The 26621-nt window shown below is 43.4% G+C and overlaps 1 protein-coding gene across 2 annotated transcripts in view; it reads left to right on the forward strand.

The window, feature by feature from the left end:
• The window catches only part of TMEM132C (transmembrane protein 132C), a 432037-nt gene that overhangs the window by 136199 nt on the left and 269217 nt on the right, over nt 1-26621 (forward strand). For both annotated transcript variants that reach the window (XM_081538273.1, XM_081538274.1), the window contains one exon: nt 17170-18058. In XM_081538273.1, coding sequence (XP_081394399.1) covers nt 17170-18058 — 889 coding nt within the window. The remainder of the gene's footprint in view (nt 1-17169; nt 18059-26621) is intronic.

Genomic DNA, 26621 nt, shown 5'->3' on the forward strand with positions numbered 1-26621 from the left:
TGCCTGAGCTTAGAGTCCTATGAGCTTGATAGCCATGGTTTATTTATCTGTATGTTCCTGACAGAAACCAGGCAGCATGAGACACAGCAGAGGCTCCCCATTAACATTTATGAAATGGAGGACATTCCTCATAATATCCCTTAGTTGGGGTGTTTTTCTTTTCTGAGATTAATGTTAAGACTGAGATAGAAGTCTTGCCCCTGCAATATTAAATAAGAACATTTGTAAGCTCAACAACCTCATCAATCAAGAACAGGATATTGAGGATCAGTTAGTTCAAAGTGATAGGAAGTGCATCTCAGACAGACTTAAGCCATGAAGGGAAACATCCAGAGACCCTCTGGCTTCGGGCGTGGCTAGATTGAGGGACTCAGGTTCTTGACTGTTCTTTCCTCAATGTTAACTTGATTGATCTTCAAGCTGGAATTCAGCATCTCTAGACTGGCATGGCGGGAGATGGTAATAGTCCTCTCACTGTTATTTTTTTTACCAAACTGGCACTCTGTAGGAAAAACATACCTAGCAAAGAGATGGAAACTTAGAGAAAGCATGTCCTGAAGTAGGTGAGCATGTAGGTCCTGTGTTCAAACACTGATTCTAGTACTCTTAGCTGAGGTGTTAGGTGAGCCAACGTGGGGTGTGAAAAAATTCACATAAGTACTAAGAAGGGAAGAAAAAAGTTTTTGTTCACTTTCCAAGAGAGGAAAGGAACCAGATGCATAGCGTGGCATTGGCCCTGAAGGATGGGTAGTTGAGACTTTTATTGAGTTTAAAGGGCAAGGTGCAGGAAAAATGGGGTGAGTTCATATCTGTTTTTTGGTCCACAGTTGTAGCCATCCTGGCTGTACTTCTGTGAGATGTGCTTTTTTTGAAAACGGAATTACTGTCTTCAGTGAATTTCCAGTTCTGGGGTGTTTGAAAGATACTTGAGAGTGACCCTTAACAGGCATCACTCCATTTTGAACCATGTTAGGTGGACTTATGTGGGTGATGCTGGGTGATTTACATAACCTCAGTTTCCTTGTATGTAAAATGGGATCATAAGAGTACTTAGCATATGAAAGGGAAAGTGTTAGTCGCTCAGTCCTGTCTGACTCTTTGCGACCCCATGGACTGTAGCCCAACAGGCTCCTCTGTCCATGGGATTTCCCTGGCAAGAATACTGGAGTGGGTTGCCATTTCCTCCTCCAGGGGATCTTCCTGGAGATCTTCCCTTTGACCCCGGGATCAAACACGTGTCTCCTGCATCGCAGGCAGTTTCTTTATGGCATGAGCCATTGAGGCCATTGCTGCTATTTTCATCCCTCTGTATTCATAACCAGGTTTTATGAGGTTAATATTTCACTTTTCATCTAAGGGGCTTTTTTTTCCCCTTGAATGTTCAGAATTCGCCCCCTCATTTCTCCATCCTTTGTGTAAGTCTTTAAATGTCCTCTTTCACAATATGAAGAGTTAAAGCTATGTATAATGAAAGAAAACACTTTCATCTTCTGATGGATTCTTTCCTCTTTTTTGTTTATTCAACCATCAGGAAAGCATTTTCTACTTTGGAGCCTAAGTCTTCTCATTAATATAATCATCCAAAATACTGGTATAACCAAACAAAACTACAGATGCTAACTAGCAAGTAAATGAGATTCACATGTGGGGGGAGAAATAAGGATGACTCAGTGGGTTACAGAAGGATTTTTTTTTTTAATTATCTGTAATTAGTGGGAAAGAAAATATGTGGACTCTATTAAAAATAAGCTCTTTATTTTTTAGAGGAAAAAACCATCATAAAGAACAGGAATGCTGTTCCCTTTTATTTACATGAATTGAGATAATTGGGACTCTCAGGATTAATGTAAGGCTCCGTCATAAATAATACCACCATCTGTGATAAATAGATGCTTCTCTTTTTGAACAGATACAGCAAAACATCCCCAAACCATATGCTATATGAATGTCAAATGCAGTATAAATTCTGCTGTAAATGCTTACATTAAGCAACTTGAAATCTTTCCCAATGTTTGAATCTGATCTTTTTTCTTTTTTTGCATTCATTTCCAACTGTCTTGGAGGCATAGTAAGAGGCATGTTTACATTTTGGATCAATGAATAAACTGGGTATCTTTGTCAGATTGTAAAGAGCCCTGAAGAATACACCAGGAAAGTTCTCATCTGCATGAAACACAACTCTTAGAAAAGCTTGGTCCCTATCAGAGGTCAGCATACAATGGCTCACGGGTCAGATCCAACCACTCCTGCATTTGGACAGCCCCTGAACTAGGAATGCTCTTACATTTTCAATCGGTTGTACAAAACACATTTTAAGAAAGAATGTTTCTGACGTCATCATACTATGAAATCCCAATTTCAGTGTCCATAAGTAAAGTTTTATTGGAGCACTGGCAGGTCCGTGTTCACACTGGTCTCTGGCTGCCCTCTTGATGTAACAGCAGGGATGAATAGCTGCAAGCGAGCACATTCAGCTCACAAAGCCTAGAATATTTATTATCTGGGCCCTGACAAAAAATGTGCTGATCCCTACTACCTATGACTCGTGAAGCCAAATCACCTCAGCGGATGAAGCCAAGTTGCATCCTTTTAGAAGATTTTGGCTGAAAGTAAGAGAAAATCCCTGTGTCTGGACGAGAGGTGGGTTTGATGGGAGAATGGATACATGTATATTTATGACTGAGTTTGTTTGCTATCCATGTGAAACTATCACAACATTGTTAATCAGCAATGAAAAGTGAAAGTCACTCAGTCGTGTTCAACTCTTTGTGACCCCATGGACTATAGCCTGTCAGGCTCCTCTGTCCATGGAATTCTCCAGGCAAGGATATTGGAGTGGGTAGCCATTCCTTTCTCCAGGGGATCTTCCCAACCCAGGGATTGAACCAAGGTCTCCTGCATTGTAGGCAGATTCTTTACCATATGAGCCACAAGGGTAGCCCAAGAATAATGGAGTGGGTAGCCTATCCCTTCTCCAGGGGATCTTCCTGACCCAGGAATTGAACTGGGGTCTCCTGCATTGCAGGCAGATTCTTTACCAGCTGAGCTATCAGGGAAGGTCCAATATAAAATAAAAAGTTTAAAAAAGTTAAATGAGATAATACCATTAATAGAGCATAGCCATTAGAGATTGTTACACACACGCGCGCGCGCACACACACACACACGGGAAAACCCCGGTGCCTTATGGTTGTGTGCTGGTTTCCATAACAGGAAGGGCAGTGGGCAGGCAAGATTCAGGGTGTGTGTATTCAGTGATCCCCTCTTTGTTGTCAAGACCCACTATTCTGCTACTGTGCCTGTTCCATCCTGGTTTTGTCTCTGGATTTCACTCAGTTTCAGGATGGATGGCAGTATTAGTGGAATGACCTGGTCTCTCACTTGCCCCTGGGAAGAAAGGTAATTCCTGCCATGGGTCTCTTAGAGGTGAGGGCTTCTCTCCCAAGAGTCCCGGCAAACATTTCCTTGCAGCTCCTGGGCTCAAAGTGGCCCAGGGCATGGTTCCCTAACCTCAGTACAATTGACCTTTGGGACCATATAATTCCTAGCTGTGGGGCTGACCTGTACATGGAAGATGTTGAGAGGTGTCCCTGGCCTCTGCCCACTAGAGGCCAATAACATCCTCCCCCATGACCATGATAGTCAAACCCTTTCCATGTGAGGAAATCATAAGGTATTTGTCTTTCTCCATCTGACTTATTTCACTGAGCACAGTGCTGTCAAGATCTATCTGTGTTGTCTCAAATGGCAAGTTTTTCATCTTTTTTATGGCTGAGCAGTATTCCATATATATGTGGATCTAGACAGATGGACTTCCCTGGTGGCTCTGTGATAAAAAGAATCTGTCTGCTAATGCAGGGGGCACACGTTCGATCCCTGGGTTAATAAGATCCCCTGGAGAAGGAAACAGCAACCCACTCCAGCATTCTTGCCTGGAAAATCCCAAGGACAGGGGTCCATGAGGTTACAAAGAGTCGGACACAACTTAGCTACTAAACAACAACAACAACATCTACATAGATAGGTACATCTAGAGAGACACAGATACATAGATACCTATATAGACATCAATATCTCTATAGATAGAAATATAGATATTACACATTCTCTATCCATTTATCTAGTGATGGGCACTTAGGTTGTTTCCATATCTTAGCTGTTGCAAATACTGACACAATGAACATAGGGGTGAAGATATCTTTTCAAATTAGTGTTTTTCTATTCTTCAGATAAATACCCAGAAGTAGGATAGCTGGATCATATGGTAGTTCTATTCTTACTTTTTTGAGGAGTTTCCATATTGTCTTCCATAATGGTTGTACCAATTTACATTCCTCCCAACCGACCAGCCAGCCAATCAGCCAGCCAGCCAACCAACAAGAAACCAAAATAAGTGAACAGAGCAAACCAAACAAAAACAAATAATGTAAATACAGGGAACAAAGTAGTGGTTACTAGAGAGGAAGGGGAAGGGGGGTGTGGCTAAAGTGGTAAAGGGGGTTGACTTGTGCTGATGGATGGAAACCAGTGTTTGGTAGTGTAGTGTATACAGAAGTAAAAATATAATGTCATACACATGAAACTTATATATTGCTATAAATCAGTGTTACCCCAATTAGAAAAATATATTAAAAATTAAAAAAAAAACAGTTGCCTCAAGAAAAAATTGTCTCCAAGACATTTCCAGATGTCCCCCAAGTGGTAAAATTACCTGTAAATAGGAACCACAGGTTTGGGTCTGTATAGAACTGAACCCATTACTGGAAGCAGATCTGGAATTACTCTGTGTGGTTTAAACCAGGGATTGGCAGATATCGGACCATGGGCCAAAGCCAGCCCACCACCTGTGTGGCCAACAAGCTAAGTCAGGGTGATGTGAAAATATAAGAATGCTAAAACATAACAATTTATATAGTTAAATTTTAAATAGTTCTGTGATTACCTATGTAATCTTGATTTTGCCTCTGAATCTACAAAAGGTTAAATTGTTTATTGTATGGCCTTTTAAGAAAAAAAAACGTGCCAAGGAGCCATGTTTTAGACCCATGGTTCTCAACCTCTATATAGCTCATAAACCTCAACCCTTTATAGAGATCATAAAATTAAGTCCATAATCTTATGAACTATCTATCTATCTTTATGCCTATCTATTGATCGATCTATCTATTTATGTATATGTATATGATTAGAAGCAAATCAGTGGAACTTCCCTGGAGGTCCAGTGGTTAAGACTCCACCATTCAATGCAGCAAGTGTGGATTTGATCCCTAGTCAAGGAGTTAAGATCCCCTGTGCCTCATGGTCAAAAACTAAAACATAAAGCAGGAACAATATTGCAATAAATTCAATAAAGACATTACGAATGGTCCACATCAAAAAAATCTTAAAAATTAGTGCCCTGTCACTAATTCAGATGAAAAATATGACCAAAGTAATCCATAGTAAAATAATAGTGTAATATTTGTACATATGGGCTTCCCAGGTAGTGCTAGTGGTAAAGAACTTGCCAATGCAGGAGATGTAAGAGACAAGAGATGTGGGTTCGATCCCTGGGTCGGGAAGATTCCCCTGGAGGAGGGCATGGCAACCCACTCCAGTATTCTTGCCTAGAGAATCTCATGGGCAGAGGAGCCTGGCAGTCTGTAGTCCATAGGGTCGCAAAGAGTTGGACACGACTGAAGCAATTTAGCACATGTGTATACATAGGGAAGAGCAAATGAAGGCATCAGATACTTGCTCATGTCTTTAGAGTTGGTGTGGATGTCAGCCACAAATGCAGACTGTTATAGCCATGTTTGGGTAACTTGGATTTCACAGGCAGATTGGGCATTGCTAATGTTATTTTCCAAAAGGATAAACAACTTTTTAGTGAAGTTCCATCAAATCAAAGGACAGTCTTCACCCTAGTAGTTGCAATACTGGAAAACGTATAATAGGTTACACTGTAACCCCTCCCCCAATTTGTAGGAGGGTATTTGAGGTAAGTGTTTGGCTTCGGTAGTTCTCATAGGTTTCTCACCTTGTGAGTGTCCAGTGGGACAGTCAAGTCATTCAGGACCTGGGTAATCATCTGTTGCCGGGCACCATCGAGCTAGACCCACTCTCTAAGTGCCATTGGTCTTCCTCCCTCCAGTCACTATGATAACCAACTCCACCTCTATGAATACCCCAAATACCATCTGTGGTCACCTGAATAATGCCCCCACCTGCCCCATGCAAAGATGTCTCTTCCTCTATTATCAGAGCCTGGGAATATGTGACCTTCCCTGGCAAAGGGACTTAGCAGATGTGATTTAGTGGAACATTTTGAAATGGAGAGGTAGTCCTGTATCACCTGGATGGGCTGATGTAACCACAGAGGTCCTTATAAGAGAGAGGATGGAGGTCAGAGGAAACAAGCTGTAAACTTTTGGGGGCTTCCAGGTGGCACTAGTGGCAAAGAACTCAGCTGCCAGTGCAGGAGATATAAGAGACACGGGTTCATTCCCTGGGTTGGGAAGATCCCCTGGAGGAGGGCATGGCAACCCACTCCAGTATTCTTGCCTGGAGAATCCCATGGACAGAGGAGCCCAGCGGGCTACAGTCCGTGGGGTCGCAAGAGTCAGACACGACTGAAGCGACTGAGCACACACACCCGATGGTTTTGAAGAGGGAGGAAGGGCCCAGGAGCCAAGAAATGCATCTTCCTCTGGAAGATGGAAAAGACAAGGAGCCTGATTGTCCCCTGAAACCTCCGGAAGGATTGCAACCCTGCCGACCACTTCATGGTAGACTTTTGACCTCCGAAACTATAAAGAAAAATCTTTGTTGTTTTTATACACTAGTTTGTGGTAATTTGTTAGAGTGGCAATAGGAATCTAATGCATACATCATCTCACGGGGGAGCTCTGTGTTGAGCCAGTCAGAGCCCTTGGTGGACCTGGGGTCTGAGCCATGTTACAGGGATGGACTGGCAGAAATTGGCCTCATGGGCCATTTGTCAAGATCAAGCCATTCACTGAATGCAGCACAGTTAAAGCATTGCGTTTTATTTTCTATAATCTTATTTATTCATCTATTTATTTACTTATGTATTTTTGGCAGCGCTGGGTCTTCACTGCTGCTCGGGCTATTCTCTAGTTGCAGTGAGTAGGGGCTACTCTAGTTGGCCTTTGTGGGCTTCTCATTGTAGTGGTTTCTCTTTTTGCGGAGCACAGGCTCTAGGGTGCATGAGCTTCTGTAGTTGCAGCCCCCAGGCTCTAGAGCACAGGCTCTATAGTTGTGGCACTCAGGCTTAGCTGCTCTGTGACATGTGGGATCTTCCCAGACCAGGGATCAAACCTATGTCTCCTGCATTGGCAGGATTCTTTATAACTGAGCCACCAGGGAAGCCCCAAAACGTTGCATTTTAGGCTTAGAACTTTGCCTGGCAAATATTTGCCTCTGTGCCTACCCAAGGCACTATTCTCATGCTGATGAAGTTTACGATTCTGTGTGTTTAGAGAATTTCTCTTTGAAAGGCATGACTCTTTTGCTTCACTTCCAGGAGCCTGGTTGAGGAACACCTGAGTGTGATTACCCACTTTTCCCAGAGAAAAGGAGGGGGGATACTCCCCAGGGCCTCCAAGGGGCATATAAATACATGCTCTTTTAAAGGAGTGTTTTACTGTTTAGAAATCACAAACCACACTATGTAATTTCAGCAGAGGATATTCGGGGGTTGGTTCAGAAGAGGCAGTGAAATCAAATAATCCACTTATCAAGGTGCCTTTTGTTTTAAGAAAAAGGTAACAAAGAACGATATTTAGCAGAGAGAGACATTCTGTGTCTGGTGAATTTTAATAAATCGCCAACGGCGGGGAGAGAGAAAAATTCTCAAAGTCCTCCGGCCGGCTTGTGTTTCAAGTAAGCTTGCGGTGACTTGGAAGGAACATCCAATCAGGGTTTTCTTTGAGGCGTGTGGGGAAAGGCAGGCTTCTGCTTTTCAGGTTTCTGATGTCATACGGGTGAACTAGAGATGTCTGGGCAGGATAGGCCATTGAAGTTATGAAAAGAACCCACCCCTCTTGATTGCAGATTTCTTTTCTCGCATGGCTGTATCTCGGTTTCTTTTTTTAATATAAATTATGGAGATCACCTATTTTTTTCATGTTTCTGTAGCCTGAAAACCTTTTTACCCTAACATATCAACAGGATTGAAATAATGCCAATGATCTAATGATATATAAGAGGAACAGAACTTCTCCTCAATTAGTAGGTATGTTCTACATGCTGGCTACTTTGTTGATTGCCTTAAGTGACTTGGTTTTGACATGATTCCCACTATAAAGATGAAGATTTTGAAACCCAAAAGTTTAAGGTATTTGCAAAAAAAAAAACCCCACAAAACTTTATCTAATACATTGGGGATTGTTTTTGTGGTTGTTTAGTGCCTACATCGTGGTAGACTCTTTGTGACCCCATGGACTGTAGCCCGCCAGGCTTCTCTGTCCATGGAATTTTCCAAGAATAGTTGAGTGGGTTGCCATTTCCTTCTCCAGGGGATCTTCCCAGACCAGGGTTTGAACCTCTGTCTCCTGCATTGGCAGGTGGATTCTTTACTGCTGTACCACCAAGGAAGCCCATGTTGGGGACAGGGATTAATTTTTGGATGTGGTCCTGCTTTGGGAATGCTCTTCACCACCAGGATGCATTCCTCTCCCTGGTGCTGGAGAGGGTTTGGTTAAAATCCTTCTTCTTGTCTCTTTGGCATCTGTGCCAAACCACTGAACACCTGCTGTGAATCAAGTTAGATCGGGGTTTCTCATCTGTGGCACTACTTGCATTTTGGACTGGAGAATTCTTTGTGGCAGGGGAGGAGGGGGTTGTCCCTTGCCTTGTAAGATGTTCTCTGAATCACTGGTTTCACCCCACTAGGTGAGAGTAGCACACCCTCCTGCCTAGTTGAGAAAATGAAAACTGTCTCCTGTAGACATTGCCAAGTGTCTCCCGGGTGCAAAGTCACCCTTTGTTGAGAACCTCTGATAGTATTTAGGATCATGTCTGAAAAAAGCACCTTTGCATGTCTGAAAAAAGCACTACTTGTTCATTTGAGTAATTCCTTGGGGCGGAAGGAGCAGGGCCGGGGTGGGGGGCGTTCTTTTTATCTTTTTTAATCAACAAGGAAAGTGGGACCTAACATTTCACCAAGGTACTTTATAAAGTGACAGATTTTATTTTCTTGGGCTTCAAAATCATTGCAGATGGTGACTGCAGCCATGAAATTAAAAGACGCTTGCTCCTTGGAAGGAAAGCTATGACAAACCTAGACAGTGTATTAAAAATCAAGAGAACATTTTGCCAACAAAGGTCCATCTAGTCAAAGCTATGGTTTTTCCAATAGTCATGTGAAGTTCAGTTCAGTTCAGTCACTCAGTCATGACTGACTCTTTGCGACCCCATGGACTGCAGCACGCCAGGCTTCCCTGTCCATCACCAACTCCCGGAGCTTGCTCAAACTCATGTCTGTCAAGTCGGTGATGTCATCAACCATCTTATCCTCTGTCATCCCCTTCTCCTCCCACCTTCAGTCTTTCCCAGCATCAGGGTCTTTTCCAATGAGTCAGTTCTTCACATCAGGTGGCCAAAGTATTGGAGTTTCACTTCAACATCAGTCCTTCCAATGAATATTCAGGACAGATTTCCTTTAGGATGGACCAGTTGGATCTCCTTGCAGTCCAAGGGACTCTCAAGAGTCTTCTCCAGCACCACAGTTCAAAAGCATCAATTCTTTGGCACTCAGCTTTCTTTATAGTCCAACTCTCACATCCACACATGATTATTGGAAAAACCATAGCTTTGACTAGATGGACCTTTGTTGGCAAAGTAATGTCTCTGCTTTTTAATATGCTGTCTAGGTTGATCATAGCTTTTCTTCCAAGGAGCAGTCGTCTTTTAATTTCATGTCTGCAGTCACCATCTGCAGTGATCTTGGAGCCCACATCACGGATGTGAAAGTTGTACAAGAAAGGAGACTGAGCTCTGAAGAACTGATGCTTTTGAATTGTGGAGAAAATTCTTGAGAGTCTCTTGGACGGCAAGGAGATGAACCCAGTCAGTCCTAAAGGAAATCAACCCTGAATGATTCACTGGACTATTGCTGAAGCTGAATCTTCAATATTTTGGCCACCTGATTGGAAGAGCTGACTCTTGGAGAAGACCCTGATGCTGGGGAAGATTGAAGGCAAAAGGAGAAGGGGGCAGCAGAGGATAAGATGGTTAGATGGCATCACTGACTCAATGGACATTAGTTTGAGCAAATTCCAGGAAGCAGTGCAGAATAGGAGCCTGGTGGGCTATGGTCCATGGGGTTGCAAAGAGTCGGACTCATCTTAGTAACTGAAAAAACAAAGCTACCTTATGAGTATCCATCACTTACCACATTTAGAGAAATATCAGGCCCCAACCTGCCTTCCTAGACCAACTTCCCCCTCCTCACACACCCAGGTCCTGAGCTTCCCCTTCACTAACCCTTTCCTCATGCCACCCCTCCTCCTGGAATTCTTCCCCTATTCCACTCAACTTCCCAAGATCCAATCCATCCTTCATGTCACAGCTCAGAGAGAATCAACGCTAAAGAATCCATCTCGGTTAACACATCCCAAAGCGAGCATCACAATGAAGGTGGCACATTGTGTTAGCTGAAGGGCCATTTCCCCTGGGGGTGTTCTGTCTGGGTGCTAAGTGACATGGACATCTCCTGCGTTCACTATCTCAGAATCTCAAAAACTCAATTTCCGGCAGCGGCTTCGCAGAAGAGTTCTCTGATGAACAGCTGATGGAGGACACAATATCCCCAACGCTGACAGGCAAGCACAGATAAAGAAAATGGATAAACAGGCAGGGCGACAGCAAATGAATGTGCTGTCAGCTAGGAGGCCAGATGTAAAGGTGCAGCTGTCAACTTCTCTGCTCTTCCCCTCTCCACGTCCTTAGGAAACCAGCACTGGACTTTTCCAGGGGTATTGTTTCAGATCAGTAAAAATGACTCAATAATCCTATATTTCTGGGAGACGCTGCTGTGAGCAGATGAGCCAGAATTAGAGGGTGGACATCTGTCTGTGCTTCACTAGGTCATGGCAATCAGGAGATAGTTTTCTTGTAATCAGCAGATAGAGTGTCGGGAGAGAAATACCACAAAGGCTGGTAATCACCTCTGCTTCCTTAATCCTCTAGATCAGGGCTCCTCAAAATGTAGGATGAGCTTGAGAAATGCACGCAGTGTCACAGCACCTGAGGGTGCAGACGGGCTTTGGACAACTCTAGGGAGGCCATGCTCATGAGTGTCTACGAGGTTGGCTGTTGGAGGTACATCTACAAGATGGAGAAATACCTGAGTCTCACCAATGAGAAAGTGAGTCCCTTTTCAATTCTGTTTAAATGACTCTAATTCCATCAAGGAAAACGTTCATGTTGGTGTCACTGTATCTTTTTAGTTTCTTACACTTGATAACCTCTTGATATTTGTTAACAACCCCACTGGGTGTTGCTACATTAAAAAACCACCCCATATTAAGAGACTTAGTTCACTTGTCAATTTCATATAAGTTTTGGAGTAACTGATCTTGGCTGGACTTGGCTAATTTTGGCTGGGCTGTCTCTCTTGTTTGGCGGTGGCTGCAGGCTGTGGATTGGCTGATCTAGGATGGCCTCCATGGAGATAACTCTCTTCTCCTCCACATGATCCCTTATCCTGCAGTAGTCTAGCCTCGGCTTGTTCTTTCGGGTGCTGACAGGAGTGCAAAAGAGAGGCAGTGCAAGTGTGCAATGCCTCTTGAGACCTGGCTTTGGAATTAGCACGTTGTCACTTCTGCCATATTCTGCTGGCCAAAGAAAATCCAGGGCCAAGCTAAATTCAAGGAGTGGAACAATAGACTTCTAATTTTGAAGGGAAAATTGCAAAGTCATACACAAAAGGTATAGATATAAGAAAAGAATGGGGGGTATTTTGTAATTGTTCTGCTACAGGTACTATTGGATTCAATACAATGAATCTATCCACTTGTGTATCTACCTGTGTACCCATCCTTCCATCCATCTGCCTATCCATCCAACCATTGATCCATTCATCTATCCAAACATCCATCTATCCATTGACCCTTCCACCCATCTAAAGATTTATCCAGCCATCAACCCATCCATCCAACCACTGATCCATCCATCCACCCAAACATTCATGCAACCATTGATCCATCCATCCATCCATCCATCGATCTATGGAAACTAAAACCATCCAAGAAGGTACAAACTTGCCTAAGATCACTGTTGACTAGATCAACTCTAGATCTCTATAGCCAAACTTCATCTTTAACCACTATGCTAGACCCCACACTCCTGTCTTTAAAGTGTCTGTCTGTTTTTGGCTCAAGTTAAATCTCTCACGAGCAGGAAAACTTCAGATCTAGGTTTAGCAGGAAGATATGAGCCAGGCACTTTTTGATCCATGTGAAGGACAAAGAGAGACTTAAATAATGGAAGAGCCCTAAGAGAGGAGACAACAAGACAGCAAGCCCACTCCAGCTTTATTTTCTCAAAAATAAACTCAGTATTTGCTTAAAAGCGAAAGTTCATTTTTAAGGATGTTTTTAAAGATAAAAAGACAGAAAATGAGAGAAAAGAAATTTTTATGTGCAAGAGAGTGGATAATGGTGAGCAAGCTTGTTGACAAGCTTCCCTGTTGTGGAATACACCCTACACAGATAGACCTTAGAATCCTTGCTCCGTTTCTTCAGAGTCCTTGGCCCACCATCTTTCCAAACAAATGAGTCTCTAAATCTCTACACTTCATGGTTTAAAAGCCTTTTTGGAGAGGGATGAATACATCAGAATAAAAGCATCAGATGTAGCAATTAGTCTATTGGTTTTGACACAATTGTACAAGTTGCTTGGAGTCAGTGATTTTCTTTAAAGACATAGAGTCAGAACTGTTTCTGGAGTGTTGTGCAGGTTCTTTTGAGAGTGTTTTCACTTGGTCCCAAAATGAGTGGGTTAAAGTGGAAACAGCAAAACATCACCAAAGAGAGTGGGACAAAGTACCCATGTTGCTGTTGACCTCAGATCAACGCCTCTGGGCAAAGAACAGGGAAGGAAGCTATTTCTTTGAAAAGCCATCTTGACAACCCAAGTCCTTTTGGCTGCAGTACCAAAGGCAGCTTTGATCTGCTAGCCAATGTCCCTGCCGAGAAAAGGATTAGGGGAACTTCCAGAGGAGAGAGGCATGGGGTAGCCCCATAAGCTGGATGGGCTCTGCTGGCTGCAGTTTGAAGCAGAGGCAGTAGGGGAGGTTGGAGCATCAGTGGAGAGAGAGGAACACCTGTCTTCTCTCTCAATATATGAATGGGGGCTTATGTGGATTTTCTGGTCTGGTTTTGAAAGATAAGAGTCAGGCAATAGGCTTTCCTGGTCTTTTCAAAGTTAGCATTTGGGGAACTGTAACCTTTTATGCCCCAGGTCAATAGTGAGTCCTCAGTGGATCCCCAACAGTGTAAGTATAAACCCAAGGGGAAGTTTTAGAGGACAATCTTCAATCAACAAGGAGGTGGCTGGTTATACTGCTAATGATGGAGGCAATGAACAAAGAAAGACAGGAAGACAGGGATGATGTGTTTCTCTTTCTCGGCTCAGTGTTGAATCTTCAGCCTCCAGTGTACATTGACTTACCCAGCTGAAGATTCTAAGTATGCTTTTTCAAACTCAAATTCACCTAAGGGTCCAGCAGGAAATGTCATTGAGCAACGCAGTCTGCTGTGTATCTTCTCTTACTGTTGCCAGATGGGCAGACAGCCTGCATCCTGCCACTTCCTCCCATGTGTGCGAAGCTAAAAACCCAGATACTCCTCAGTTTTTTATACACATATTTTTAATACATTCTTTTTTTCATGGTCTTTTCCATTATGGCTTATCACAGGATATCAAATATAGTTTCCTGGGCTATACAGTAGGACCTTGTTGTTTATCCATTCTAAATGTACTATTTTGCATCTATCAACCCCAGACTCCCACTCCATTCCAGTCCCTCTCCCCACCTTGGCAACCACAAGTCTGTTCTCTGTGTCTGTGACTCTATTTCTGTTTCATGTGTGTGCTGTGTCACTCAGTCATGTCTGACTCTTTGCAACCCCAGGGACTGTACACTGCCAGGTTTCTCCATCCATGGGGATTCTCCAGGCAAGCATACTGGAGTGGGTTGCCATGCCTTCCTCCAGGGGATCTTCCCAACCCAGGGATCAAACCCAGGTCTCCTGCATTGCAGGCAGATTCTTTACCATCTGAGCCACCAGGGAAGCCCATGAATACTGGAATGAGTAGCCTATCCCTTTTCCAGGGAATCTTCCTGACCCAGGAGTCGAACTGGGATCTCCTGCATGGCAGGTGGATTCTTTACCAGCTGAGCTACCAGGGAAACCCTTCTGTTTCATAGATAAGTTCATTTTAGATTTCACATATGAGTGATATCATATGGCATTTGTCTTTCTCTTTCTGATTTGCTTCACTTATTATGATCATCTCTAGTTGCATCTATGTTGCTGCAAATGACATTATTTCATTTTTTGCAGTTGAGTAGTATTCCATTTTATATATGTACCATATCTTTTTTATTGGGTAAAATAATAAATTTTAACTTTTATAGTTGCTTTACACTACTATGTCAGTTTCTGCTGTACAACAAAGCCAAACAGCCATATGTGTGTGGGTGTGTGTATATATGTGTGTATATATATATATACTCTCTATGACAAACCTAGACAGTATATTGAAAAGCAGAGACATTATTCTGCCAACAGAGGTCCATATAGTCAAGGCTGTGGTCTTCCCAGTGGTCATGTACAGTTGTGAGAGCTGGACTATAAAAGAAGGCAGAATGCCAAAGAATTGATGCCTTCGAACTATGGTGCTGGAGAAGACTCCTGAAAGTCCCTTGGACAGCAAGGAGATCAAACCACTCAATCTTAAGGGAATACTTCTTGGAAGGATTGGTGCAGAAGCTGAAGCTCCAGTATTTTGGTCATCTGATGCAAACAATCGACTCATTGGAAAAGTCCCTGATGCTGGGAAAGAATGAGGGCAGAAGGAGAAGAGGGTGTCAGAGGATGAATGACTGGATGGAATTACCAATGCAATGGACATGAACTTGGGCAAACTTTGGAAGATGGTAAGAGACAGGGAGGCCTGGCATGCTGCAGTCCATGGGGTCGCAAATAGTCAGACACAACTGGACAATTGAACAACAACAATCCTCTTTTTGAGATTCTCTTCCCATTTACATAACCACGGAGCACTATATAGAGTTCCCTGTGCTCTACACTAGGTTCTCAGTAGTTATCACTCTCCAGTTTTAAAAAATGGTTCCCGTTCATAACCATCTTTTAAAATACTGTGGGCAAAATGGAACCTACCTGCCAGCTGAGTTGAGTGCCTTAAGTGAATAGTTTGCAATGTCTCCCAGTTTGCTGTTTTTTCTTTTGACTTTGTTTATGATATATGTGGCTTTGTGAAAGGTTTTCTCAATTTTTATATAGGGATGGTTATCATTCATTTTTATACAGGGATGGCTAAATTTCATCCAGAGTTTGAATCATAATTAGAAATCTCTCCCCAGACCCAGGTTATACAGGCAATCACCCACTTTTTCATTCAATACAAAAAAAAAATGTCATTTTCTTACATTTAGATCACTCATCCATTTGAAGTGTATTCTCGTGTTTGGTGTGAGGTACAGACCTAATGTTATCTTTCTGCCAAATGGCTGGCCAATTGTCCAAGCACCATTTATTAAAAAGTCTGTCTTTGCCTCATGATTTCTGGTTCTACCTTTATCACATACTAAATTTTAGATGTACAGCAGCTTATTTATGAGCAGAGACATTACTTTGTCAACAAAGGTCCGTCTAGTCAAGGCTATGGTTTTTCCAGTAGTCATGTATGGATATGAGAGTTGGACTATAAAGAAAGCTGAGCGCAGAAGAATTGATGCTTTTGAACTGTGGTGTTGGAGAAGGCTCTTTGAGAGTCCCTTGGACTGCAAGGAGATCCAACCAGTCCATCCTAAAGGAGATCAGTCCTGGGAGTTCATTGGAAGGACTGATGTTGAAGCTGAAACTCCAATACTCCAATACTTTGGCCACCTGATGTGAAGAACTGACTCATTTGAAAAGACCCTGATGCTGGGAAAGATTGAGGGCAGGAGAAGAAGGGGACAACAGAGGATGAGATGGTTGGATGGCATCACCGACTCAATGGACATTAGTTTGGGTAGGCTCTGGGAGTTGGTGTTGGACAGGAAGGCCTGGCATGCACGATTCATGGGGTCGCAAAGAGCTGGACATGACTGAGAGACCGAACTGAACTGAACTATTCCATTGGTCTATTTTTCTCTTCGGGTACCAGTGTCATTAAATATATTTGAAACTCATGCAAGTTATTCACAAATATTTCCCACTTTACACTCATAGGTAACTTGCTAGCTTTCTGTCAGATCAGACTCCATGTATTCGCCACGGTTCAACAATTCTTAATGTACAAAAATCTCCTTTTTTAAAAGAGTGGAACTGTGAATTTTGTTTTATTGTATTTATTTTATTTTATTTGTCTTCGCCTTGCAGCATGTGGGATCTTGGTTTCCTGACCAGGGATCAAACTTGTGCCCCCTTCAGGGGAAGCATGGAGTCTTAACCACTGGACCACCAGGGAGGTCCCCCAAATCTCCCTTTCATAGATTTCAACGGATTGAATTCATTGAAAGACAATTCAGCCAATTCAAAATTCTGGAGCATGTGATCATTTACTGGCTGATCCCCAAAGGAACCTGAAAATTCTAGACAAGTGGACTGCAAAATGTTTGGGCTTCCACTGTGGGTCAGTGGTAAAGAATTCACCTACACTGCAGGAGACAGTGCAAGAGACATGGGTTGGATCCCTGGGTCAGGAAGATCCCCTGGAGGAGGACATGGAAAGCCACTCCAGTATTCTTGCCTGGTGGGCTATAGTCCACATGGTTGAAAAGAACCCAGCATGCCTGAATCGACTGAACAAGTGTGTTAACCCCTCATTTCTAAATTGCTTGTTAATTTCCCCCTGTTGCCAAATGACCTTTAAGGAGCCCAGACATCACCCCATCTTTTTCTTTTTCTTTTCTTTCTTTCCCCTCTGCAGTGATTGAGGGCCGTGGGCTCACGGAGAACATCCAGCGATTTTCCTCGCTGCCCCCTTATCTGCCTGTGACCTACCAGGTACTCAGAGCCGAGACTTCCTTCTTCCTGAAGGAAACCAACCAGGATTTGACACGCAACTCCAGCCTGCAGTCCCGGGTCGAGTCCTTCTTCCCGTACAAAGCCAGACGGCCGCCGATCTTAAATGCCAGTTATGGGCCTTTCTCGGTGGAAAAGATCGTGCCCCTGGAATTGATGTCGACTTCCAACTTTTTAGGTCCCACCGACAAGGTGAGTTTCAACTGGAAGCTGAAGGCGCACATCCTGCGGGACAAGATCTACCTGAGCCGGCCCCGCGTGCAGGTGGTGTTCCACCTGGTGGGCAGGGACTGGGATGACCCCAGCCCCACGCAGAGCCTGCCCTGCCTGCGGGTGTTCGCCTTCCGGGAGACCCGGGAGGTGCGGGGCAGCTGCCGGCTGCGGGGGGCCCTGGGGCTGTGCGTGGCGCAGCTGGACCTCCCAGCCAGCTGGTTCGGCCCCCCCACCATGGTGGCGGGGAGGAAGAAGGCACCGGAGCCCCCCGAGGGCAGCCCCGTGGAGCTCTACTATGCCGTGCAGCCAGGGGACGAGCGTGGAGACTGTTCAGGGAGCGACGTCCGCAAGGGCAATGCCATCCGCCCCGGCAAGGATGGACTGCAGGAGAGCACGTCCCACCTGCAGAGGATCGGCGCCGTGGGCCTCTACCACGCTCAGGACAGCGCCCAGCTCAGCGAGCTCCGTCTAGACGGCAATGTGGCCATCTGGCTGCCCTCCAGGCCCGTCAAGCAGGGAGATGTGGTCACTGCCTATGTCACCATGGCCAGCAATTCCACCGTGGACTTCTTCATCTTGAGGTAGGTCTGCACTTGAGGTAGGCTTAGGCGCGCCTGGGACGACACTGGATGGGAAATTGGGGTGTATATACCGGAAGATTACATTTTCACCTCCTTCAGGAACCCTCCTGCTTCACACTGGAAGCCAGTTTCTGCACCTAACCACATGCTTTCAGCAGCCGCACTGTATATATTAGGAGGTGGGAGAAAATGGGCCGAAATTGCACCGCAAAGAAACAAGACTAAATTAATCACTTTCTTTTGACCTTGAATTACCACTGAACTTGAAGAGGGATATAATTTTTTGGGGGGAGGAGGCGTGAACAGATTCATGAAATATTAAAATGTTCCATGGCCAAAAGGGTGATCAAAATATGGTTGCTTTATATTTATGGGCTTCCTTGATAGCTCAGTTGGTAAAGAATCCACCTGCAATGCAGGAGACCCCGGTTCCATTCCTGGGTTGGGAAGATCCAGTGGAGAAGGGGTAGGCTACCCACTGCAGTATTCTTGAGCTTCCCTTGTAGCTCAGTTGATAAAAAATTTACCTGCAATGCGGGAGACCTGGGTTTGATCCCTGGGTTGGGAAGATCCCCTGGAGGAGGGCATGGTAACCCATTCCAGTATTCTTGCCTGGAGAATCCCCCTGGACAGAAGAGCCTGCCGGGCTACAGTCCATGGGGTCACAAAGAATTGGACACACTGAGCAACTAAGCACACACACACACACACACATCCTTAGGTTTCAATTCTGTAACCTTGAGACATTTACAGCTTAGGTTTTGGTTTTATTGGCCCAGACATAAAGAATCCACCTGCAATGCGGGACCCCTGGGTTCAATCTCTGGGTTGGGAAGATCCCCTGCAGAAGGGAACAGCTACCCACTCCAGTATTCTGGCCTGGAGAATTCCATGGACTGTATAGTCCATGGGGTCACAAAAGAGTTGGACACGACTGAGTGACTTTCACTTTCACTTTATATTTATAAATTTTTTAAATTAATTTTTATTGGAGTATACTTGCTTTACAATGTTGTGTTAGTTTCTGCTGTACAGCACAGTGAATCAGCTATAGGTATACATGTGTGCATGCGTGCTAAGTCACTTCAGTTGTGTCTGACTTTGTGCGACCCTGTGGACCACAGACCACCAGGCTTCTCTGTCCATGGGATTCTCCAGCAAGAATACTAGAGTAGATTGCCATGTCCTCCTCCAGGGGATCTTCCTGACCCAGGGATCAAACCCACATCTCTTTTGTCTCCTGCATTGGTAGGTGGGTTCTTTACCACTGGCGCCACTTAGGAAGCCCATATGTGTACATATATCCCCTCTTTTTTGGATTTCCTTCCCATTTAGGTCACCACAATGTGACTTTTTTTTAAGCTTTAAAAATTTTTATAGACATGCAGATACTTGGTTACATGACAAAGTATATGTTCAGTGGGCTCAAGGAAAGATATAGACATATCTCACCATCTGCCATCTCACTTTGAGTGTAAGCGTGAAAAAAAAAAGCCAAGAATAATATCTTTTTTTATTTGGTAGGGTTAAATCTTTCCAGTTAGGAAGTGAGGAAACCCTAGTTTGTGACAAACACTATTTAACTTATTTGTTTTTTGGCCACTCTTCATGACTTTTAGGATCTCAGTTCCTTGAATAGGGATTGAACCCAGGCCACTGCAGTGAAAGCCCATAATCCTAACCACTAGGCAACAAGGGACATCCCTCAACAGAAAATTCTTTATCAGAGGTATTTCATCCCATAATAAAAGAAAAAAAGAAAACCAAATTAAAGCAACCACAGAATAACCCACCTCCCATGACCTCTGCTGGTTCAGCAGATCACACGGAAGATATAATGGGCCTGCTCTGTCACTCTGGATAATGATTCTGGGGTTTAGATCAGGGCAACCTGTTATGTGAGGATAATTAATACTGGGGGGAAAGCCACTTAATGCAAATCCTCTTAAAACGTGGCCCAGAATTTCAGAATAATGAAAAAATGTTTACTTGAGATTTGTTTAAAACATAAAGATAACCAAAATCAGGCTTTTTTAATGATTATCATTAAGAACGACAGGTTATAATTGCAGCAATGCTTTGGTTCTTTTTAGAATAAAAAAATTAATCACATGTGGCTTAAGTTGCTTGGGAAAATATTCACAAAATAGACTGATGACATCTTCTGGCATATTTCACTTTGGTTTAAATTTGGTTGTCTGAAGATAAGAATGGTCCTTTTTAAAGGATTTGTTTGTTTGTTTTTACCAAAGGCATTCAAAGGTTTTGATAAGTTTCTTGAGGCATTTCTTAGTCCTTTGGATTTGGATAATTTTCCTCTGAAGTGTCTGTCTAATGATCATCCTTATAATTTTTTTCTTTCAATTTTTAAGTGGACTAGTTTTACCAGATCCTTCTTTGCCAGTGGTTTGGGATATGAACAAGTATTTTACAGAATCAGTTTCCATGACGTTATGTAATCCTGCATCTTCTACGAAGTACAAAATGTACCCTCCGGGGAATTCTCAATCTCATTTGTACTGAGGGGTGGTCAACCTGGTGCCTGCTGTCTCTGGGGTAAGGAAAAATAAACTAGATGTCTTAATGAAAGTGCCAACCTTATAACTGCAGGAGAGGAGGTATTTCGATAAAAGGATCCAGGTTCGCTTCCTCCTGCCTTGGATGGAGAAAGATACTGATCTGGAAGGTCTGAGTTTCATTTCCACTGAGTCTCTTAGCACCTTGGTTTCATGTCATTCTATTATAAAATAAATATATCCAGCCTGGGCATTGGAAAGGAGGTACAGAAGACAGGGAATCAATAGTACTGCTAACAAGTTTTAAAAATTCCAGAGTCATAAGAACCTGGGTCTCCTACATTTCAGGCAGATTCTTTACGAACTGAGCTATCAGGGAAGCCCCCTTCCCATTTGTACTTATCCCTAACTTCCCTCTTTCAAAAAGCAAGCTCTAGGGGTGAGTATGTATGAACAACTGAGTCCCCACAACTAAGAGGCAGAGCTTTCCATTGCAGGTGGGGCAGTCAGACCTGGTTCACTGGAGAGGAGGAGTTGTTGTCTTTGTTTTCCTTCACAAAGATGAGGGTGATGTTGGAGAAATCAGGTCCTGCAACCAACTGGTCTCGATTCTGGTCCATTTCCCTGGCCTGCCATCTCATCTCCATGTGCCTTAGTTTCCTCATTCAGATGTGATGTTAGTACCTACTGCCATAAGGATGGGAGGATTCAGTGGCTCATACTTATTTGTAAGGTGCTTATAACAGTACCTGACATGTAAAAGTGCTTCTACAAGTGTTGGCTATTACTATCAGGGTTGTTTTTAAACATCTATCAAAACTTTAATAAGCATTGAATTCTATTTTGGCAGTAAAAGGACATCGTGCTTTGCATAAAACAACAGCTATCAGGTCTGTTCTGAAAGCTATATCGATTCTCATTTTACTAGGATTTTTTTTAAAGAGCCAAAAAAGATGGTTTTTTAATGACAAGAGCTTTGAGGGCACAGAGGATGAGAATGACAGGGTTCTGGGTGGAATATTGGTTGATGCCCGGAAGGGTAGCAACCCCATTTCTGCCTTCCTGGTCTTTCCAACCATGGATTCTAGTCCTGGGGAGAGAGAGGTGGGAGAAAAACAGAGTCAAGGATGACTCCAAGACATTAGAAGTGAAAAATGCAGCTGCCATGATTAGAATGGGAAGACTGTAAGGAAACCTAGCATTCCCTTTCCAGATAACATATTTCATTGTATTTCAATTTGTATGTGCTCAGTTGCTTCAATCATGTCTGACTCTTTGTGACTCCATGGACCCTCCAAGCAGGTCAGTTCAATGGGTTTAGGCTCCTAGTCTCTTGGCATATGGCTTATACATGCTCAGTCGCTCAGTAGCTCAGCCGTGTCCAACTCTTTGCAGCTACATGGACTGTAGCCCTCCAGGCTCCTCTGTCCGTGGGATTCTCCAGGCTAGAATACTGGAGTGGGTTGCCATTTCCTTCTCTAGAGGATCTTCCTGACCCAGGGTTCAAAACTGTCTCCTTCATCTCTTGCTTTGCTAGTGGATTCTTTACCTTTGGGTAAAGAATTTTACTTTGAGCCATTGGGGAAGCCTATATTTTAATTTTAATTTAATGAATTCTTCTAAGGAAAGAAGTATCCAAAAACACAAAAAGATGTATGTGGCAAAGTAATTAAGTTTGTGTGAGGCTCACTGAAATTTAGGGAACACCACTTTCTTCCTCTTGAAAGTAGCAGTGCATGGAAATGCACATCTATTTATCCAGCTGCCATCCACAGTAGTCACTGGTTCAATCACAGGAGAAATCCATCTGGCCCATCACTGGAACATAGCTGAGAAATTCACAGGAAACTTACAAAGGGGCTCGGATTTGAAAGACCTCTCTTGACCATGAAATCCAAAAACACTCTCCATCATCTCCTTGGAAGATGGCTTTGGTGACAAGGCTATGATGCTTGGACTTAGCCCAGACTTCTTGGGAATTTCTATAGGATCAATAACAGACATGGAAACTTGGCCTAAGCCTCCTTTACAAGATGGTTTTCACAAACAATACTCTCTTCTACAGGCTTGAGGAAGCAGCCTGCATTTCATTAGCTACTTCATGCATCTAATTCAAAGGCAACCCCTGCTTTATGATCAGACAGGTTCCTGAGACTCAAAAGTCAAGGTGTGGAGGTTGAAACTTTGTTTGCTGTGGATATAACATTATTTTAGAGAGCTATTTTGAAAAGTAAAAAGAAAATAATGACCAACATAAAAGAATAATACCTACATGTATATGTTTTACAAATACTTGTAAGCAGGTCAGTTCCATGGGTTTAGGCCCTTTGTCTCTTGCATATGGCTTGTACATGCTCAGTCACTCAGTCGTGTCTGACTCTCTGCAGCTTCATGGACTGTAGCCCGCGAGGCTCCTTTGTCCATGGAATTTTCCAGACAAGAATACTGGAATGGTTTGCCACTTCCTTCTCCAAGGGATCTTCCCGACCTAGGGATAGAACCCATGTCTCTTGCGTCTCCAGCATTGGCAGGTGGATTCTTTACCACTGTGCCACCTAGGAAGCCCAAAGATGACCATAGCCATCGACAGTGAAGGACTCAGGGGAAGGGAAGTCTGCGTGCAGTAGGCAGCTGAATTAGAAGAGCAGAAATGAAAACCAGCAATGATTCTGACCTAGGGCTTGGCCAGCTTAAATGCCACTGGACACAAACTTTTCACGAGGAGATACAGTCATGAACGCAACAAACTCAAATGAGTTCTCAGTTGAGGGTGGTTCTGTTCTCAAACATGGGGCTGAACCAGTTACTGGGAGAGGAGGAATGAAGGCATGGAATCTGAGCATCTCAATAAATTACCTAGCAGCTCTGGTCACTTTGGACATTCCTGGGGAATACAGGACAGCTCACTGTAACAAAACAACACACACTGATACCTGTTTGTTCCCCAGGATTAACACCACAGTAAGTTTTTACCGCCTTAGCTTACAGAGACACTATTTAGTCCAAGTTACAATTAGATTTCACAAAAGAGAATTTGACTAAATAGATATTTGTAAAGTACATGGGATTAAGAAAAAAATACAGGAGGCTGGAAGTTAGAAAAGCTATAATACTACATGCCAGTCCTCTCTTCTGCTGTTCAGCTGTGTAAACCTGAAAATGTCCTTTAGTATCTCTGGGCCTGTTTGTTCATTTGAAAATATGGTAACGAACCCTTGTTACTATATGACTTGCATGTGTGCGTGTTTAGTCGCTTGGTCATGTCTGATTCTTTGAGACCCTTTAGACTGTAGCCCGCCAGGCTCCTCTGTCCACGGGGTTCTCCAGACAAGAATACTGGAATGAGTTGCCATACCTTCCTCCAGGGGATCTTCCCAACCTAGGAATCGAACCTGCGTCTCCTGTGTCTCCTGTATTGCAGGCGGATTCTTTACTCACTGAGCCATCGGGGAAGCTAACTGTATGGCTTACCACAGAGTAAAAGACCAGTAAACATTTACTGAGTTAATGCAAAAGCAAATACCTAGTGTCAAATTTGTATCATGAATGATCATTTTCATGGATATTTTCCTTCGTGACTTACTAACTGAAGTTTCTTGAAATAATATCAAGATTCCTTACAGCAAACATAAGCATTATTTTCTATTCTGAGTGTTTTCAAAACATATTGACAGTTGGGGTCATCATCCCTGAAAATTCCCATCGCTGTCTCCATGTGCCTGAATGCATAGTGACAGCCCCAATGCTGAGGACCACACTCAGTCTTAGGACTGAGGTTGTGAAATGACTCCCTGTGTTCGAACCAGTGTTCACATCATCTCAGGTTTCAGGTATTGGAGCAAGTAGATCGCTCTTGACCTCACAGGTCTTTGAAGGGAAGACTTGGGGAGGCCATGGCACCTCTGGTCTTTTCAGGAAGCAGCTGAAATGGATCCCTAAAGAAGCTAAGGCAGTCCTCTCCCATTTAAAATAAGCTTGCTTAATTGAAATCCATAATTCACAGAAATGCAGGGGAGATGTTCTCCTCCAAGTGTAACTAATTCAGAACCCTGCAACTCTGTAATTGGGATTAGGGATGCTAAGAGAGTCGTAAAGAGTCTTTCCTCATTACAAGATTACATTATGCTGCTGCCATGAGTTTACACAGAGCATATCTCGTGTCTCATAATGAAAAGAAGATGAATAGCTTACGGACTGGTTTAGTCTATGCCAGGATTTCCCAACCTCTGCAAGATAGGCACTTGGGGCTAGATCATTCTTTGACATGGGTGCCATAGGATGCTTAACAGCATCCCTAGCTTCCACCCACTAGCATGGTACCTTCTCTCCAGTTGTGACAACCACATTGTCTCCAGACATTGCCAAGTATCCCCTGAGAACAGAATCACTCTGATTGACAGCTGTTTGTCTACATCTTTGATGTTCAGAGGGTATGGATGGTCTGTGTACACATTTGGGTGGGAAAATAAACAGTTTTTCTCATTCCCACAGACAGAAGAGCCTGGCAGACTACAGTTCATGGGGTCACAAAGAGTCAGATACGACTGAAGCGATTTTGCGTTGCATGCACATCTCATTCCTAAGCATTCCTTTGGTCAAAAGCTGCCAAGACTGTCTCCTTGATTTCTCTTCTGACATGTTCCTTCATTCTGTTCCTTCCCTACCAAGAGTTAAGCATCTGATCAATATAATCAATTATAAATCAAAACATTCAAACTATTGATGTCAGCCAAAAAGTTCATTCAAACAACCTCAGTATTTCAGAGGTGACCAAGAAAGAGAGAAAACAAGATACTTGGCATCAGCCGTCTTGGATCCCTCATGTTTCTGGATTTCTGTAGATCTCAGGGAGTTATTCCAAGTTCTGTCAGCAGGTGATCTGTCCACCAAGCTTCCTCTCAAAGATAGCTGCCTCTTCAGCTCAAGTCACTACCCTCAAAAAAAAAAAAAAGGTGTCTCTCTATCTCCTTTTCTCAAGAAGAACTAAGAAGTATACAGATGTTTACATGACTGCTTTGCCCCTTTCTGTGTAAGATTTATCTGCCAGCTCTGATCATGGACACTTCAGGGTCTAAATCCGAAAAGTTGATTTTTTTTCCTGTTTAAGTAAAACATGATGAAGTAAAAAGGTAGCCCTCCCAGAAGAATAAAAAAGGAAAATAAGAGAGGCAAGTCTATACCAAGCATCCAGTCTTTAATAGCTCTCACTTTGTAAAGGCAGGGTCGCAAAATAAGGGAGCAGTAAGGGGCCCTCATTGGATGTTGAACGTGAAACCTATTGATTCACTGCTTCCATCCTAGTGTGACTGGTAGGGATATGGACAGTTATTCTTGTTAATTACGAATATCTTCCCAACCAAATTAACACAACATCGTGTTCATTTAAGAGCTGCTATAGGTTCCTAGCATCTTCCAATAAAGAAACAAAAAGGATGAAGCATGAAGGCAGAGAAGAAGCTTTTAAGGAGATGTCCTATAGGAAGAAGCTTGCTGTATGCAAGAATGTTAAGGAAGTAGTATTTTTTTCAACAGGATAAGATTTGTAGATGAGTTCATTTCTAGAATCTCAGTGTATGACAAAGGAATGCAGTTAGACTGCAGAAACTGGCTCTCATCAACTCTAGAGGGACTTTGTGAGGCTCATCTTTTTCTAAATTAAAAAAAAAAAAGTTTTGTTTATATAGATCTGGTTGTGTTGGATCTTAATTGCTGCGTAGGCTTTTCTCTAGTAGTGAGGGCTACTCTCTAGTTGTGGTGCATGGGCTTTTCATTGTGGTGGCTTCTCTTGTCGCTGAGTATGGCCTCTAGGATGTGTGGGCTTTAGTAGTTGCGGCTCCTGGGCTCCAGAGCACAGTCTCGATATTTGTGGCAAATGGGCTTAGTTGCTTCGTGGCATGTGGAATCCTCCTGGATCAGGGATCAAACCCATGTCTCCTGCATTGGCAGGCAGATTCTTTACCACTGAGCCACCAGGAAAGCCCTTGGTTCATCTTATAGAGACAAACCTTGTTTCTCAGCTGCCCAGAACAGAGGGCAGAGTCTCAGGC

Source organism: Giraffa tippelskirchi, chromosome 11 (genome assembly GCF_054371585.1).
Source record: "Giraffa tippelskirchi isolate mGirTip1 chromosome 11, T2T-mGirTip1v1.2.pri, whole genome shotgun sequence".
In the NCBI taxonomy this organism is placed as follows: domain Eukaryota; kingdom Metazoa; phylum Chordata; class Mammalia; order Artiodactyla; family Giraffidae; genus Giraffa; species Giraffa tippelskirchi.